Source organism: Oryctolagus cuniculus, chromosome 16 (assembly GCF_964237555.1).
Source record: "Oryctolagus cuniculus chromosome 16, mOryCun1.1, whole genome shotgun sequence".
In the NCBI taxonomy this organism is placed as follows: Eukaryota; Metazoa; Chordata; class Mammalia; order Lagomorpha; family Leporidae; genus Oryctolagus; species Oryctolagus cuniculus.
The window spans coordinates 69,609,351-69,627,528 of NC_091447.1; the positions used below are offsets into that span (position 1 = coordinate 69,609,351).

At 40.0% G+C, this 18,178-nt stretch overlaps 1 protein-coding gene and 1 pseudogene across 2 annotated transcripts; both read left to right on the forward strand.

Moving 5' to 3' along the window:
* Positions 1 to 14,326, forward strand: part of LOC127489007 (vomeronasal type-2 receptor 116-like) — a 29,091-nt pseudogene extending 14,765 nt beyond the window's left edge.
* Positions 14,327 to 15,078: 752 nt separating this feature from the next.
* LOC138843027 (protein LSM12-like) lies at positions 15,079 to 15,663 on the forward strand. 2 transcript variants are annotated; one of them, XM_070059242.1, is made up of 2 exons: positions 15,079 to 15,162; positions 15,337 to 15,663. In XM_070059242.1, the coding sequence occupies exons 1-2, from the start codon at positions 15,079 to 15,081 to the stop codon at positions 15,661 to 15,663; spliced, it is 411 nt and encodes a 136-aa protein (XP_069915343.1). The 2 variants fall into 2 exon arrangements, with proteins under 2 accessions (XP_069915343.1, XP_069915342.1); XM_070059241.1 differs by having other exon boundaries at positions 15,079 to 15,663.
* The last annotated feature ends 2,515 nt before the right edge of the window (positions 15,664 to 18,178 follow it).

Here is an 18,178-nt window from a genome sequence, read left to right on the forward strand (position 1 = left end):
ATTAAAATTACATAGCCAATGATCTGACACCACAGAATTTTATACTTTATATATTAACTAGGACAAATAAGAGAAACATGATATTTTTGTAGTTCAGGCTTATATAATTTACTGTAATGACCTCCAGTTTTAAATGTCATGATTTCATTCTGAATCATGTCTGAGTAATATTCAAATATATATCACAATTCCTTCACCCAGTCATCAGTTGATGGACATCTAGATGGTTGCACTTCTAAGGTATTGCACATTGAGCTGCTATAGAATTCTGAGTGCAGGCGACTCTTTCATGTGTTGATGTCATTTCCTTTGAATACATTCTCAGGTGTGAGACTACTGGGCCATGTGGTAGAACTAGTATTGGTTTTCTGAAAAATTCCTCTCCTGTCTTCCATTATGGTTGTACCAGCTTACAATCATTCCCATAAAATGTATTGGGGTATTTTTTTCCAGACCCTCAGCAGAATTTATTTTTCAAATTTTGGATAATATTCATTCAAAGTGGGGCAAGTGAAATCTCACTTCAGTTTTTATTGGCACTTCCCTGATGGTTACTGGTCCTGAGCATCTTTTCATGTTTCTCTTGACCATTTTTATTTCATCCTTTGAAAAATGCCTGTTCATATCTTTAGTTCACTTCTTAACTAGATTGTTGGTTATGTTGTTGTTAAGTTTTTTGAACTCCTTATACAATCTGGAGATTAATACTTTATTGGATCCATGTTTTGCAAATATTTTCCCCCATTCTGTAAGTAGTGTCTTCACTTGGATGAGTGTGTCTTTTGCTGAGCAGAAGTTACTTAGCTTAATGTATATTGTTGCCTTTATTGCCTTTATTTCTTGGATTTTATCCAAGAAATTGTTGCCTAGGTAAATATCTTGCAGTGTTTCCCCAATGTTTTCCTCTTGTAATTTGATGGTTTTGGTTTAAAGCTTAAATCCTTGATAAATTTTAAATTGATATTTGTATAGTGTGTAAGGTAGCAGTCTGATTTCATATCTCTAGATGTGGAAATCTAAATTTCCCAACACCACTTGTTGAAGAACTGTCTTTTTCTTGGGAATCAATTTAGCTCCATGTAAAATTTTCAATTCATACTCAATAATGACAGATCATAGAAGAATAATGTTATTCACTGTAGGATGAAATGCTATAAAATACCTTAATAAAGCTCATTACAAAGACTTGGAAGAAGGAAATGATTAAAACTACTCTTTTGTTTGGAAGGATTGCAAAGCTAGGAAATATGGACTATCATGTATCCCACAGCAGCTAAAAATCTATTTGGTTATAAATATTCCCTATAATCTCAAAAGGTAGCTGTATTCTCAACAAAAAATAGTCAAAGTGCAAAGAGAGAAATAAAAGCCATGGAACAATAAACTCTACTGAGGTAAAAAATGTTATACAAATAAACTACACATACACAGCATACACATTTTTGTAAGTTAAGAACTACCAGTGGCAGCCAGAGATGTACAAGCAGATTTGGTAAAATGTTTATTTAGAAAAATTATGCTTGGATTTCTAATTCATTGAATTTAATTCAACTGATATTATTTTCAGTTTTCTTAAACTTTTAAAAAATTATTTCAAAATCAGAATTACTATGAGAAAGAGAGAGGCAGAGAAAAGAGGAGACAGATCTAGCATCTGCTGATTCACTCCACAATGGCTGCATGTACCAGGATTAGGCCAGGTCAAGCCAGGATGCAGGAGCATCAGTTGCTCTCCTACATGAGTGCAGGGGCCCAAGCACGTGGAACCTCAAGTGCTGCTTTCCCAGGCACATTAGCAGAAAGCTGAATCAGGAGTAGAGCAGTTGGGGTTTCCATCGGCACTCACAGGGGTGCTGGGAATTGTGGAAAGTGGCTTGACCTGCTGCACCACAAGATCAGCCCAAATGTTGTTAAATTCAAACAAAATTTACTGATATAAAAGAACAGATTTCATGTATTTCATTGATACAATTTTAAGAAGATAACCATCCTTTCTTCCTTTCCCTTCTCAGTCACCCCTTCTTCCATTCCTTTTTTCCTTTTAATTTTTGCAACAACGTAATTTCAATTTACTTTAAATCACAGAGTTAATGCCTCACTAATCATGATGTTCCTCAAATGAAAAGTAGAAAGATAACTGCTCCAAGGAATTTACACAAGGGCGATAAACACAAATCAAAGCCTGAGATGTCAGTTTCATTTTTATATATTGTGTTTTTTTTCTTCTATTCTATATTATATAGTACCCATCACCAAAACACACTTATATATTCTATTTAAGGAACTGGTATATTTCACTATGCATAATGGTATCCATGTGAATCTATTTTTTTGCTAAAGAGAGAATTTCACTTTTTGGTGAGGAGACAGGGTCAAAATTTTAAAAGTGCACACAAGTGCACTCACAATAATGAAGATATTTTGCATATAAAGTCATGCTATAAAAAAAAAAGTCATGCTATTCTCATGTGGAAGAACTAAGATGAGCTTTCCTAAACCAATAACCAATCTTTCATGGTCAGCAACCCTGTGGGACTCATCCTGTGATTTCTCTGTTTAGAATCAGATGCTCCCCGGCCGGCGCCGTGGCTCACTAGGCTAATCCTCCGCCTAGCGGCGCCGGCACACCAGGTTATAGTCCCAGTCAAGGTGCTGGATTCTGTCCCAGTTACCCCTCTTCCAGGCCAGCTCTCTGCTGTGGCCAGGGAGTGCAGTGGAGGATGGCCCAAGTGCTTGGGCCCTGCACCCCATGGGAGACCAGGAAAAGCACCTGGCTCCTGGCTCCTGCCATTGGATCAGCGTGGTGCGCCGGCCGCAGCATGCCGGTTGCGGCGGCCATTGGAGGGTGAACCAATGGCAAAGGAAGACCTTTCTCTCTGTCTCTCTCTCTCACTGTCCACTCTGCCTGTCAAAAAAAAAAAAAGAATCAGATGCTCCCCATCACTTTAATAGGGGGGAGGCAGAATTCCCCACTCTTGAACCCATGATTTTTTTAATGTATTTCACAGGTAGAATTATAGACAGTGAGGAGACAGACAGAGAGAAAGCTCTTCCTTCCATTGGTTCACTCTCCAAATGGCCGCTATGGCCAGCACTGCATAGATCCAAAGCCAAGAGCCAGGTGATTCTTCCCGGTCTCCCATGAGGATGCAGAAGCCCAAGCACTTGGGCCTCCTCCACTGCTTTCCCGGGCCACAGCAGAGAGCTGGACTGGAAGAGGAGCAACTGGCACTAGAACCCAGTGCCTGTATTAGATGCTGACACTACAGGCAGAGGATTAACCAAGTGAGCCATGGCGCCAGCCCCAAACCCATGATATTTTGATCAGTCAGAAAAAACAGCCTCTACCCAATAGAAACCCTGAGGATAGACAGGAGGGAAAAGAAGAATTTCTAAGTTGTGTGCACCTCCACCTCTAATCTGAATGTTCTCTCTCTTTCCAATTGTGCCTCCCCTCCAGCTTCATCCACTTCTGAGGAAAATCCAATTTACCAACAGTGCTGGGGAGGATGTTTCCTTCCATGAAACGAGACACCATATGCCACACTACGATATCCACAACATTGTGAATTTTCCTGCTGGATTTTGTTTGCTGATTAAAATCGGGGAGTTTTCCCCTGAGTGTGCACGTGGTGAAGACTTGGTCCTCAATGAAGAGATGATAGAATGGCCAGTTGCATTCAAGGAGGTGTGGATCCATGGGAATATTGGATACATACAGAGGGTTTGATGAAAGTATGGGAGGATATTATGTGTGAGAATTTACATAAGCATTCAATTCTCAATTCACATATTGGCTTCAAAAGATATGGTGTTCCTTACACATATATGAGCCAGTGTGTATTAGAAGTGCATGTTTGGATTAGATATTGTTGTTTTTCTCTGGGCACGTTAATGCATTCCTAGGTTGAGTGACTAGAAAGAATGTTAAGAAATAGAGATAGAGATCAATACTTAGACATAAAATTACTAAATGTATGTCACTACAAATTCTAAAATCTTATTTCAACTTTGTATTTATATAATGCAAAAAACTTCATGTATTACATGTATATTTATAAAGATAGTGATATTTTCATCATTTAGTGAGTCATTATTCTGTTTTGATGCAGTACAAACACAGTAAATTATGAATTGAACATTTGTAGAAAAATTTCTGATTTTCCTTTGTCATTGTGGGTGCTAATCAGTTCAGTTTTTTTTTTTTTTCTGAATACCACCTCACAGCTGTGATCAAAAATTTTATCATCATTGTGCTGTTGAAATACCCCAGACAGTTTTGCGGGTAATTTTTATAACTATTGTGTGTTATATAACAAATGCATTGGCAGTATCAGGAATTGATGCCCTCCCTGGGTATAGAAGTCCAGAAATAGATAGATGCACAATCAATGGATTATTACATTTGTTCACCTTTTCTTTGTGGGCTTGTCTTTTTCTTAGTAGTTACTATCGGAAGTGTATCTAGTCATCAGGCTTTTTGAATATTTTTCTGGCATGTAAAATCTTCTACTCAATCAAAGAAAGAGGCGTGTAAAATAGTCTCAGACATACACATTCTAGAAGAATTACCACATACAAAGCTAAACTGAAAAGATTTCAGAGGAAGCAATTCAATAAAGAGACAAATGCCCAGAAGCATAGATCCAGTGATGAGCAAAATTAAACCCATCAGGTGGCCTCATAATATTTGGTAGGCAGTTGACAAACCTGGAATGAGCATCTTAGAAACTCCAATTGGATGTCTAAATAAAATCAATAAGATACAGCCTGAGGAAGACATAGTGATGACCTTGGGGTGAAAAGGCAATTAGAGACATCCTATCACAGTGCCTAATGTCATGCAAAGCAATGACCATCACTTCTCTTTCCCCATCAGACTCCTCAGTCTTTGTGTAGCCAAAGGTGTGGTCCAGGATTCAGGAAAATGCCACAGGAAGGAAAACATGTCTGCTGCTATACTTGCGTTGTTTGTCCAGAGAGAGACATTTCCAATCATACAGGTAGAATACATATAACTTACCTTGAGAACTCTACCATCTTAACTATTTCTTGATAAAAAGGAAACCAAGAATATTTACGATGAGATAATAGTTTTCACTCACTATTTCCATACCCTTGTTGTATGCTCACTATTGCCATCTCATTATGTGTAAGCTGTTTTCTGGAGGTGCTAATCATCTCAAGCTCAACTGTGACACTGATTCGATCTGGTATCATTCTTTTCGATCCAACACTGAATGAGATTCTCTCAATCTGAAATCTAAACAAGAAATATAATATTTGTATTTGTTAAGGCTCTGTATGGTTATCTAGAAGTCTTGAATTCAAAACTTTTTCATAGACAACTGAAAAACAGGGAGCTAATCCACATGAATTGTGATGGGAATATTGTATTACTTTCTGTGCTACATCTTTGACATGGTGCATGCTGTTCAGTACACAGAATGAATGACACCACTTGTCCTTTATGGATATACAAGAAGAAGAGAAAAAATAAGCTGAAATAGAGACACAAATATCAAATTATATATCAAAGCCAAATGTTTGAGAAATGTAAAAGTGTACTAAGACTCATTGGTAAATAGTTCCACTGTTCGATGTATAATAAATATGTTTATAATAATTTGAATTCTTCCAAAATAATGTTTCAATTCACATCATCTTAGCTCTAGAGATATTTTGATTTCAATATCTTCAAACATTCTATACAGAGTTTCCAGTATGAAGAAAACAGAAAAATGACTTCAAGTTTCAGTGAAAATATTCAACATGCAGTAATTTAGTGAAAGAAAGAAAACTAAAGTATCATGCACTGACCCATTGTACAATATACACTTGCCTATATATTCCTGGTGTATCTCCAAGATAGGTGCCAGATGTACCTACAGATTCCATGAAAAGTAAAGGGAACACATTGAAAAGAATTGGAGGAGAAAATTCCTCTAAATTTTTGCAAATATTTATATTCTATTTTTTTACAAAATAATTTATTTATATTTTGAAAGTCAGAGTTGAAGAGGGGGGGGGAGCATAATAGAGAGGGAGAGAGGATACAGTGAGGATCTTCCATCAGGTAGATTCACTCCCCAGATAGCTCCAATGGCCTAGACTGGGCCAGGCCAAAGTCAGAAACCAGGAGCTTCTTCCAGGTCTTGCAGAGGCCCAAGCATTTGGGCCTTCCTCTGCTGGTTTCCTAGGCACATTGGCATGGAGATCGTTTGGAAGTGCAGCAGTCAAGACATGAGCAGGCACCTGTTCAGATGCCATCATTGCAGGCAGTGGCTTTAACCACTACATCACAACTCCACTCCCTGAAGCTTGTACTCTTGCATGAGTACCAAGGATAAAAACAGAGTAGGACTCTTACTGCAAGTATAGCTCAACTAACACCATTTTCTTTCTTTCTTTCTTTCTTTCTTTCTTTCTTTCTTTCTTTCTTTCTTTCTTTCTTTCTTTCTTTCTTTCTTTCTTTCTTTCTTCTTTCTTTCTTTCTTTCTTTCTTTCTTTTACAGAGTGGACAGTGAGAGAGAGACAGAGAGAAAGGTCTTCCTTTGCTGTTGGTTCACCCTCCAATGGCCGCCGAGGCTGACACGCAGCGGCCTACGCACCGCGCTGATCCGATTGCAGGAGCCAGGTACTTCTCCTGGTCTCCCATGGGGTGCAGGGCCCAAGCACCTGGGCCATCCTCCACTGCACTCCCGGGCCATAGCAGAGAGCTGGCCTGGAAGAGGGGCAACCAGGACAGAATCCGGCGCCCTGACCGGGACTAGAACCCGGTGTGCCAGCGCCATTAGGTGGAGGGTTAGCCTAGTGAGCCACAGCGCCGGCCCACCATTTTCTTTCTTTTTAAAAAAGATTATTTTATTTGAAAATCAGAGAATCAGTGAACGAGAGAGAGAGAGAGAGAGAGAGAGAATCTAATTGTTCACTCCTCAGATGGAACAATGGCCTGGGATGGGCCAGCAGGTACTGGGAGCCAGGAGCTTCCTTTTGGGTCTCCCACATGGGTGTTGGGGTCCCAAGTGCTTGTGGAATTTTCTGCTGCTCTTTCTAGGTGATTAGCAGGGAGCTGGATTGGAAATTCATCAACTTAAACACAAAAAAATGTCCATAAGGGATCTGGCATTGCAGTTGGTGGCTTTACCTACCATGCCACAACACCAACCCTATTTTGGTTTGTACAATTGAAATTTGATTGAAAGAAAGACATATTTTCCAACTGGCCTGTTCTTAATGACTTCTTTCATGCTGTAGCAGTAGAAGTGCATTATTTCAAGTGAGACAATGTGGTGTCCAACATGCTGTTCACATGAGCTATAATGGTGAACAAGCCATAATTTCAAGTTAAGAAGAATGCCTAGTTGTCTTTGAGTAACATGATGAAAATACCACTTATTTCCATAGAACCACAGAATGACAATCAGCTACAATTCCCATCTATTCAACCTCAGTATCACAACATTTATATGGAAACATGGACAAGATGAATCCATGTAGGAAATTAGGAATGGAGGTCCCAGGAATGAAAGATCATTTATATAGGTCATTTCCATTTGAGGATAAGGAAGAAAATCCTTAAACCTGATGATCCCAGACAAATATTCTAACCCATGTGAACAAAGGATTTCTCTAGAGATGACACTGAGGATTGTAGAGAGGAGGGCTGGGAAGAATCCAAGCCCATATGAAATATAGAAAATTCCTCATTGTTTAGAAATTAAACACTGAAAAAAATCTCTGACAGATAGGATGAGAACACAGATCCCCATGTGCTAAGGAGCTAGTTTGAATGAGTTTCCTTCACCTGCAGATGAACATTCTGCCTTGGTTAGGTGCGCAGAAATACTTTAGTGTTTCTTGGTGTACATCACCCCAGGCTGAATTCACCATGAAATTGCAAAGGTGAGCTTTTTCCTTAACAGGGAAAAAGGAGCAAATTGTGAAATGGAAACACAGAATCTTCCTTTTCCCCACAGATGCAGAGCAGTGCATCCCATGTGCAGATCACGAGTACCCAAACATGGAGAGAAACCGCTGCCTCCCCAAGCTGGTGACCTTCTTAGCCTTTGAGGAATTCCTGGGGATGGCCCTGGCCTGCATGGCTCTGTGTTTCTCTGTCCTCACAGCTGCAGTCCTCTGGGTCTTTGTGAAGCACCGAGACACTCCCATCGTCAAGGCCAATAACAGGACCCTCAGCTACATCCTGCTCATCGCCCTCCTCCTGTGCTTCCTCTGCTCCTTACTCTTCCTTGGCCGTCCCAACACAGCCACTTGCCTCCTCCAGCAAATAGCATTTGGCCTTGTGTTCACAATAGCTGTTTCCACCGTGCTGGCCAAGACCATCACTGTGATTCTGGCCTTCAAAGCTCTGAAACCTGGAAGAACGATAAGGCGGTTATTGGTATCAGGCACTTCTAACTTCATCATTCCCATCTGCTCCATGATCCAACTGGTTCTCTGTGGCATCTGGTTGGGAACCTCTCCTCCCTTTATTGAGGTAGATAAACATTCTGAGCACGACTACATCATCCTGGTGTGCAATAAGGGCTCAGTCACTGCCTTCTACTGTGTCCTGGGCTACCTGGGTTCCTTGGCCCTGGCCAGCTTCATTGTGGCTTTCCTAGCCAGGAATCTGCCTGAAGCATTCAATGAAGCCAAGTTTCTGACGTTCAGCATGCTGGTGTTCTGCAGTGTCTGGGTGACCTTCCTGCCTGTCTACCACAGCACCAAGGGGAAGGTCATGGTGGCCGTGGAAGTCTTCTCCATTTTGGCCTCCAGTGCCGGGCTCCTCGGCTGCATCTTTGCCCCCAAGTGCTACGTTATTCTCATAAAACCTGATAAAAATTCTTTGAAAGCTTTAAGGAACCAATGCAGTTGTAGGAGACCCTAAAATATTTTTCTCACTAGTTTCTCTACATTTTCAAATTTTGTAAACAAAAACCAAATTGGTAGTAGATTTCCAACATTGTAAAATAAGCAAAACTAAAAAAAACATTTTTGTTTAGGTATTTGGCCTAGCAATTAATTAATCTTGTCCCACATGACAGTAGCTAGGTTTGTGATTTGGTTCTGACCCCTGATATCAGATTGCTACGATATTAAACACTTTGTGTCCCTGTCAATTTTTTTCCTGGCTCCTGGCTTCTGGACTCAATCCAAGATAAACCACTATGGGAAATGAGACGTGAAGTAGTGAAAGGTTGGACTCTCAACCATCTCTCTCTTTCTCTCTGCTTCTCTCTCTCCCTCTCAAAAATGCAAAGCAGGCTAGAAATATTTTCATATAAACTAAAAGGAATCACTGTTTAAAACCGAAACAAAGCTGAGCATCAACATATAAATAGCAATTACATTTCATATGATAGGGCTATCCCTGAAAATATGCAGAGTAATTAATTTCATCTTTGTTTATTACTTTAGATACCATATATGTTCTTATTTGTTGTTTTAACTTTTCTTTAATTAATAGAAATTTCCAAAGTACAGCTTTTGGATTACAGTGGCTTTTCCCCCAATAACTTCCCTCACATCCACAACCCTCCAATCCCCAGCACCTCTCCCATTCCTTTAACATCAAGATGCATTTTCAGTTATCTTTATATACAGAAGATCAATTTAGTATATAATAAGTAAAGATTGCAACAGTTTGCACCCACACAGAAACACAAAGTATAAAGTACAGTTTGAGTACTAGTTATAACATTAATTCACAGTGTACAACACATTAAGGACAGAGATTCTACATGAGGAGTAAGTGCACAGTGACTTATTGTTGTCTTAACAATTCACACTCTTATTTATGGAGTCAGTATTCACCCTAGGAACTTGTCATGAGCTGCCAAGGATATGGAAGCCTTTTGAGTTCACCAATTCAATCTTATTTAGACAAGATCATAGTCAAAGTGGAAGTTCTCTCCTCCATTCAGAGAAAGGTACCTCCTTCTTTGATGGCCCATTCTTTCCACTGGGATCTCATTCACAGAGATCTTTCATTTAGGTCTTTTTTTTTGCCAGAGTGTCTTGGCTTTCATGCCTAAAATACTCTCATGGTCTCTTCAGCCAGAACCAAATGTCTTAAGGGCTGGTTCTGAGGCCAGAGTGCTGTTTAGGACATCTGCCATTCTATGAGTCTGCTGTGTATCCTGGTTCCCATGTTGGATCGATCTCTCACTTTTTGATGATATCAGTTAGTATTAGCAGACACTAGTCTTGTTTATGTGATCCCTTTGACTCTTAATCCTTTCAATTTGATCCATTGTGAACGGAAACTGACCACTTGGACTAGTGAGATGGCATTGGTACATGCCACCTTGATGGGATTGAATTGGAATTCCCTGGCACGTTTCTAACTCTACCATTTGGGGCAAGTCAGCTTGAGCATGTCCCAGTTGTACATCTCCTGCCTCTCTTATTCCCACTCTTATATTTAACAGGGATCACTTTTCAGTTAAATTTAAACACCTAAGAATAATTTTGTGTTAATTAAAGAGTTCAACCTATAGCATTAAGTTGAACAAAAAACACTAAAAGGGATAAAGTATTAAGTTTTTTTATGTTCATATTTGAAAACATGTCTCAGTTATAACTGCTTTATGTTGTTTCTCTAAATGTCATGGAGAATTTGTCATTTTGTGGTTATAAAGTGGAGTTTGTTTCCAAATACAAGAGTCAACTAGTCCATGAGCATTCTTCTCTTTGAACACTGTATTGATCACAAACATCTTAGTTACTAATTATTTTCTAGCTATTTGGAAATGGCATTTTTATTTTTACCACATCTGGAGGTGTTTTTCATGAATACATAGGAGTGATTCTATAACTGTCTCATCTACCATTGGACTGCTATCATTTTGGCCTTTGCTTAGAGTTCTTATTCCAGGAGACAATGATGCTATTATTGAGGTGAAATTCACATACCCAGTAAGAACCACTGTAGTATTTGACAAGGATGTGGTATTACAGTACTTTCACATTCAAATTCTACATTGATTTTCTATAAAGTATGTTCAAAAGTTTGAGCAATAATCATGTCTATAGATTGAGCCTTTTGCATCACCCTGTAATCAAAGCCTTTCTGCATTAAGCAGCCACTTGCAAGTTTCCATGAATGTTGTTTATGCAACCATTCATCTCCTTTAGTTGCTATGTGTTTACCTACTCTGAACAGTTGCTGGCAATGGAGTGAGATAATATGAGACCTCTTAGATCTGGCTTCTTTCCCATGGCATTACATTTTTGATTCACCCAATTATAGCAGGTACCCTTCATTATTTTTATAGCTGTATAAGATTCAATCTTATGGCTTTTCCACATTCAACGTATTCAATCATTCAAAGATGATGATTTGGGTTGTCTGCAAACTTTCATGTTATGAACAGATTCTTCTGAGCATTCTTGTAAAATATATATATTTGGTATGCACCTTCAGCTCTTCTGAGTGCACAGGATATTTGCAATGGTTCTGAGAAAAATGCAGTGAATATATATGTTTATTTCAGTAAAAACTTTTAGTTTTTATTTATTCATGTTTTAGACAAGTATCTAAAGCTGTAAGCAATTAAAAACACACACCCCAAAATAATTGACTTACAAGTGAAAAGTTTTAGAAAGTAATGAAGATACTGAAGAAACAAAACTTTCTATTATCCAAATATATGAAATACTTAGATATAAATATGTTGAGTGTTAAAATTTTAGACTAATATAACTTATAAAAGTATAGTCAGTATAGTAGTATTTTCTATCATATGACTTCTTCATGACATTTCTTAATGGCTTGCTTTTTAATGAATATTTCTTAAATATCCATTTCATAATTCATTTATTTATTTTATATTAATTTTTTAAAAAGGAAATATTTTCTAAAACTAGCTAATCATGTTCTTTTTTGTAGGCTCTTTGAAGATTTTATACTCGAATATATCAACTCTTGTCAAATTAGGATTCTTAAGTTAGATTTTCTTTTTTTTAAGATCTATTTATTAATTTGAAAGAGTTACACAGAGAATGAAGGACAGAAAAGGAGAGAGAGAGAGAGAGAGAGAGAGAGAGAGAGGTCTTCAATCCACTGGTCCACTCCTCTATTAGCCACAACAGCCAGAGCTACACCTATCAGAAGCCAGTAGTCAGGAGCTTCTTCCAGATCTCCCATGCAGATGCAGGGGCCCAAGGACTTGGACCTTCTTCCACTGCTTTGCCAGGCCATAGCAGAGAGCTGGATCAGAAGTGGAGCAACTGGGACTTGAACCAGCAATCTTTTGGGATGCCAGCACTGCAGGCATTGGCTTTACCCGCTATGCCACAGTGCCAGCCCCAAATTTACATTTTCAGTGAAATAAATGCATCCAATTCAGGGCTTCAAGCAGTCAGATAATTCACAATGTTCACTTCATCTTCATTTATTGATTTCCTGGGTACTGAATTTATCTATGTCTTTTCACATTTTACAATGGAACCTTCACTATAGATTGCCATATTTCTTAGGCAAAAATATGAATTTTTGCAATTTAAAATGTGTTTATGTTATTGTGAAGAAGAGAACAGATGTTCTGTTTTCTCTCTATGAATTTCTTTGTTCCCCTTTCCTTGGAAATCTGGACTTTTCTAATTTCCTACATTTCATCCATAATTTGAATGTCAAGTAAACTGTTACTTGTTCACTATGCAGGGAGAAATACATTTATCCAATCATTTTTCAGTTGGAGTACATTGATTCTTAGTTTTCAGTGTTGAATTAAATAATAAAGTGCCATAGCACTTTTGCTCCATCATATGAAAATTTTTACAGTATCAAGATGACAGTGTTTCCTTTTTAGCATAAAGATACTTTCCTATTTTGTCATATTATGTTGCACATAGTATCATTACATATCTATTAAAAATTTTTTTCTGTGTTCTAAACAAATATTGCTTTCCCATACACACCTGAACCAAAATTGGTGTTCTGTTCACAAGCAGCAATTACTTGTTGGATACTAAATAAATGTGGTACCAAAATTATGCTATGGGCTGGTGCCACAGCTCACTAGGCTAATCCTCTGCCTGCAGTGCCAGCACCCCAGGTTCTAGTCCCGGTTGGGGTGCCGGATTCTGTCCCAGTTGCTCTTCTTCCAGTCCAGCTCTCTGCTGTGGCCCAGGAGTGCAGTGGGGGATGGACCATGTCCTTGGGCTCTGCAACCACATGGGAGACCAGGGTGAAGCACCTGGCTCCTGGCTTCGGATTGGTGCAGCACACTGGCCACAACGTGCTGACCATTGCGGCCGCTTGGGGGGTGAACCAATGGAAAAAGGAAGACCTTTCTCTCTGTCTCTCTCTCTCTCACTGTCTAACTCTGCCTGTCAAAAAAATAATTATGCAACGGAGTCTTCCAATGTGTCATTATATTTATTTTAATGATAGGAGTGATGAATTAAATTTTTCTTTAATCATTTTACCTTAGTGATACACTTTTTTATTATGGAGGATATATTTGTTCACCCCAGGGTTACTTTTAGCTCTTGCTATCAGCTGAATATTGAATAACTTAATCTGCTTTCCCCAAATGGGAAGTTGTCAGCTATTCTATACCATGCATAAAGTTAGTAGAAAACCTGAAGACTGAAGAATATACACTCATTAAATTCCTGTCTTATTAAGAGCAAACAGAAATATACTAATACAAAAAGTAGGCCTAAGTGTTATGAGAAAAACATCAACACAATGATACAAGCTACAACCTTGGTAAACAGGGAAATAGTGGGCAGTGAAAGAAGCTCATTCCAAAGTGTAACAAAGTGAAATAGAGGTTCTAGATTGTCAGGCATTAGATGGAACAATGATGAGAAAGGCAACAACATTTAATGAGGTAGTGCATATATCAGAATAGATAGGCACCTCTCCAGGCAGATCTGGACAGTGGTAGTAGTGGTTCTGGGTCCCAACAGTCTCACCAATGCCAAGACCCCAAGAGTTGGATCAAAGGGATGTGCTCATGGGGTGGACACAAAATCTTGATACCTGTCCTCTGCTTCTAAAAGGCTGGAGAGCAAATGGGAAATTCTATGGAAGCACAAGGGTGAGGACCTCTGATTTCATTGGTATGCCTTCCTCCAATACATTTTTTCAGAATTACCAATAGGGACAGAACACACAGGCACAAAAATACACTCACATGCAGTCACAATGATACCTAACACATACACACGATCTTCAATTTGCCAAAATGCTGACACTGTATTTTCTGGCTTGAATATAAGCATCGAGTTGTGCCTCTTTCTACAGACCATCTTTGTAGACATTTATCTTCAGAGAATTTTGGCAGCTGCTGACCTTCAGATCCACTGAAGTGTGCAAGTGGTAAAGCTGTAGGTAGAGAAAAATCAGAGATGATGACATGTCAAGATATCTCCAGCATTGAGTCAGAGACCAGAGTGTCAGCTGAAATAGGGAGAACATGGGGTAGATACTGTCTGCAGGGTCAGCCCTCTGCAGGGAGAACTGGTCTCTGTGTAGGGCACAACCAAGTCCCAGAATAGCTGTGTCCTCAGCCTATTTAATGTGTGTGACAGTCTAGTGATTCAAAGACACAGCTAGTAGCCAAATTGAGACATTTCTAAGTCAGTCACTTTGTCAAGAACTCGCCTTTGTGTCTCTGTTGTCAGGAAAGGTCAGACCTCTGGTCATTTTATTGCTTTATCCCTCTCCATCCCAGGAAATCAGGAAAGCACCCTGCCCTGATGCTCTGTGCCTGTGACTGGGAAAAAGATTATAAAGGATGCATGGAGATGGACATCTGTGAATTATCTCTCCTGATGCCAGGATTTGAATCGTCCTTGTGCATGATTCTGAGTTTCTTCCCCAGGATGTGTGAGGACCTGACTGCATCCCAGGTCCAAGGGTATTCTTTCTCTCCAATTAAACTTACCTGAGTATTGCAGTCCCTCTTTCTATAAATTGACATTTAAAATTTATTTAGATAAGCAGGTTTTCTTAATAGATTTTAAACAAATCCAAAGTTTCTATGATTCAACAGGGGAAATACATTTCCTTAATGTTTAGAATGCTTACTTCAGGCTGGCTGCGGCTGCTCTCCCAAGATGGCAGCTCCTTGGGGCGAGTACTTCAGCGATGGGAGCCAGGTGTCATGCCAGACATGCCAGGAGCAGTGGTTGCAGGGCGAGGTGGTAGCCTTCGACTACCAGTCCAAAATGCTGGCTTTAAAATGTCCCTCTTCCAGCGGAAAGCCCAACCACACAGACATCTTGCTCATAAACTTACAGTATGTTTCAGAAGTGGAAATTATGAACGACCGCACAGAAACCCCTCCTCCCTTAGCTTCACTCAATATCAGTAAGCTTGCCAGCAAAGCGCGGACGGAGAAGGACAAGAAGCTGAGCCAGGCCTATGCAATCAGTGCTGGTGTCTGCCTAGAGGGCCAGCAGCTCTTCCAGACCATCCACAAGACCAATACAGACTGTAAGTGGCAAGAAAAAAGCATTGTAGTTATGGAAGGAGTTGTTATTACAGCCCCATATCAAGTGGAAAACTGTAAAGGTAAAGAGGGGAGTGCACTGAGCCATGTACGCAAAATAGTTGAAAAGCATTTTAGAGATGTGGAAAGCCAAAAGATCCTGCAGTGTTCACAAGCCCAGCAACCACAGAAGGAGGCTGCCCTGTCCTGAGTCCACACACACCCAGGACTCTTCCAGCATCCAGCCCCACAGGGCGGTGGCTTCGGCGGAGGCAGGCCGGGAGGGAAGGGATCCTGTATTTCCTGTTGGCTCTTGTTAACAGAGGGTCTGTTAGAGTTTAAAAAAATGTCTGCCACCCCCAAGAATGACTCCAAGAGACTCTCTCATGCAATCAGCAAAGGGTTAAGGATTTATTGATCCAGCATGCTGGGGCTCTCTGAACGTGCAAGAACAGAGGAGCCCCGAGGAACTAAAGCACAGGGTTTATAAAGGCAAAAACCACAGAATCGGGAGGGGGGATACACGGTTGCTAAAATCAAAAGAGAGTACATAGTTACTGGGGTCAACATAAAAAAAGTGCTAAGTGAAATTAATATCCATTATAATCTTGACAATACCAGTTACAATCGTACAATTATCAATTATGATCTTGACATTAATCCAAATTATAGGTAAGACATAGACAAATCACATATTTATCATTAACCCAGGTGCAACCTTTCTACTTTCAAGCTTGAGCAATCATGCTAGGGGGTTTTTGTGCTCTGCCAAGGGTGATGTAGTGTACTGCTATTGTCCGAATATTTGAGATCATAGTTTCAGACCAGAGTCTCACAGTGGGGGGGAGGGGTGCTTTCCCAGAATGGAGTCTCAAGTGCTACAAAATGGAGTGCCTACTGTCAAGGTGCTACTACAGGTCACTTGAGAGATGGGCCAAGGACCTCAATAGACATTTTTCAACAGAGGAAATCCAAATGGCTAACAGGCACATGGAAAAATGTTCAGGATCACTAGCAAACAGGGAAAAGCAAAGCAAAACCACAATGAGATTTCACAACACTCCGGTGAGATTGGATCACATACAGAAATCTTCCAACAACACATGCAGGCGAGGATGTGGGGAAAAAGGAACACTAACCCCCACTGTTGGTGGGAATGCAAACTGGTAAAGTCACTATGCAAGTCAGACAGGGGATTCCTCAGAAACATGAGTAAAACCCTAGCATACAACCCAGCTTTCCAAACCTTGGAATTTAACCAAAGGAAATTAAATTGGCAAACAAAAAAGCCGTCTGCACCTTAATGTTTATTGCAGCTCAATTCACAATAGCTAAGACCTGGAATCAGCCTAAAGGCCCATCAACAGTAAAATGGATAAAGAAATAATGGGACACGTACTCCATAGAATACTACACAGCAGTCAAAAACAATGAAATCCGGTCATTTGCAACAAAATGAAGGAATATGGAAAACATTATGCTCAGTGAATTAAGCCAGAAGCAGAGGGACAAATATCATATGTTCTCCCTGATCGGTGACAACTAACTGAGCACCAAACAGGAAACATGTTGAAGTGAAATGGACTCTATGAGAAATGGTGACTTGATCAGCCATATTCCCGACTGTTGATGTACAATATAATACATTATCCATTTTAGCATTTTTTGGTTCAAGTACTATTGGTGAACTCTGTAATTAACACACAATTATTCTTCGGTGTTATAATTTTAACTGAAAAGTGATCCCTGTTAGGAATTTGTAAAACATTATGCTGAGTGAAATAAGCCAGTCCCAAAGGGACAAATACCATATGTTCTCCCTGATCGGTGACAACTAACTGAGCACGAAAAAGGAAACCTGTTAAAGTGAAATGAACGCTATGAGAAACGGTGACTTGATCAGTCTTTGCCCTGACTGTTAATGAACAACGTAATACGTTATCCCTCTTGGTATATTTTTGGTTTGTTCTACTTAATACTTTTGGCTGAATAATGTAATCAATACACAGTTATTCTTAAGTGTTTAAACTTAATGAAAAGTGATCACTGTTAAATATAAGAGCAGGAATATGAGAGGGAAGAGATGTGCAATTTGGGACATGCTCAAGCTGACTTTCCCCAACCGGTAGAGTTAGAAACATACCAGGGGATTCTAATTCAATCCCATCAAGGTGGCATGTACCATTGCCACCTCACTAGACCCAGAGATGAATTTCTGTTCACAATTGACCATAATGATAGGACTAAGAGCCAAAGGGATCACATAAACAAGACTAGTGTCTGTGAATACTAACTGATAGAATAAAAAAGGGAGAGGACGATCCAACATGGGAAGCGAGATACACAGCAGACTCATAGAATGGCAGAAGTAGAAACAGCACTCTGGCCTCACTCCGTGAGTGAGATCCCAGTAGAAAGAACAGGTTGGCCAGTGATGAGGCTCAACAGGCTAATCCTCAACCTAGCAGCACCAGCATCCAGGTGCTAGTCCCAGTTGGGATGCCGGATTCTGTCCCCGTTGCCCCTTTTCCAGGCCAGCTCTCTGCTATGGCCCGGGAGTGCAGTGGAGGATGGCCCAAGTGCTTGGGCCCTGCACCCCTTGGGAGACCAGAAGAAGCACCTGGCTCCTGCCTTCGGATTAGCATGGTGCACCTGCCACAGCATGCCAGCCACGTCGGCCATTGGAGGGTGAACCAACAGCAAAGGAAGACCTTTCTTTCTGTCTC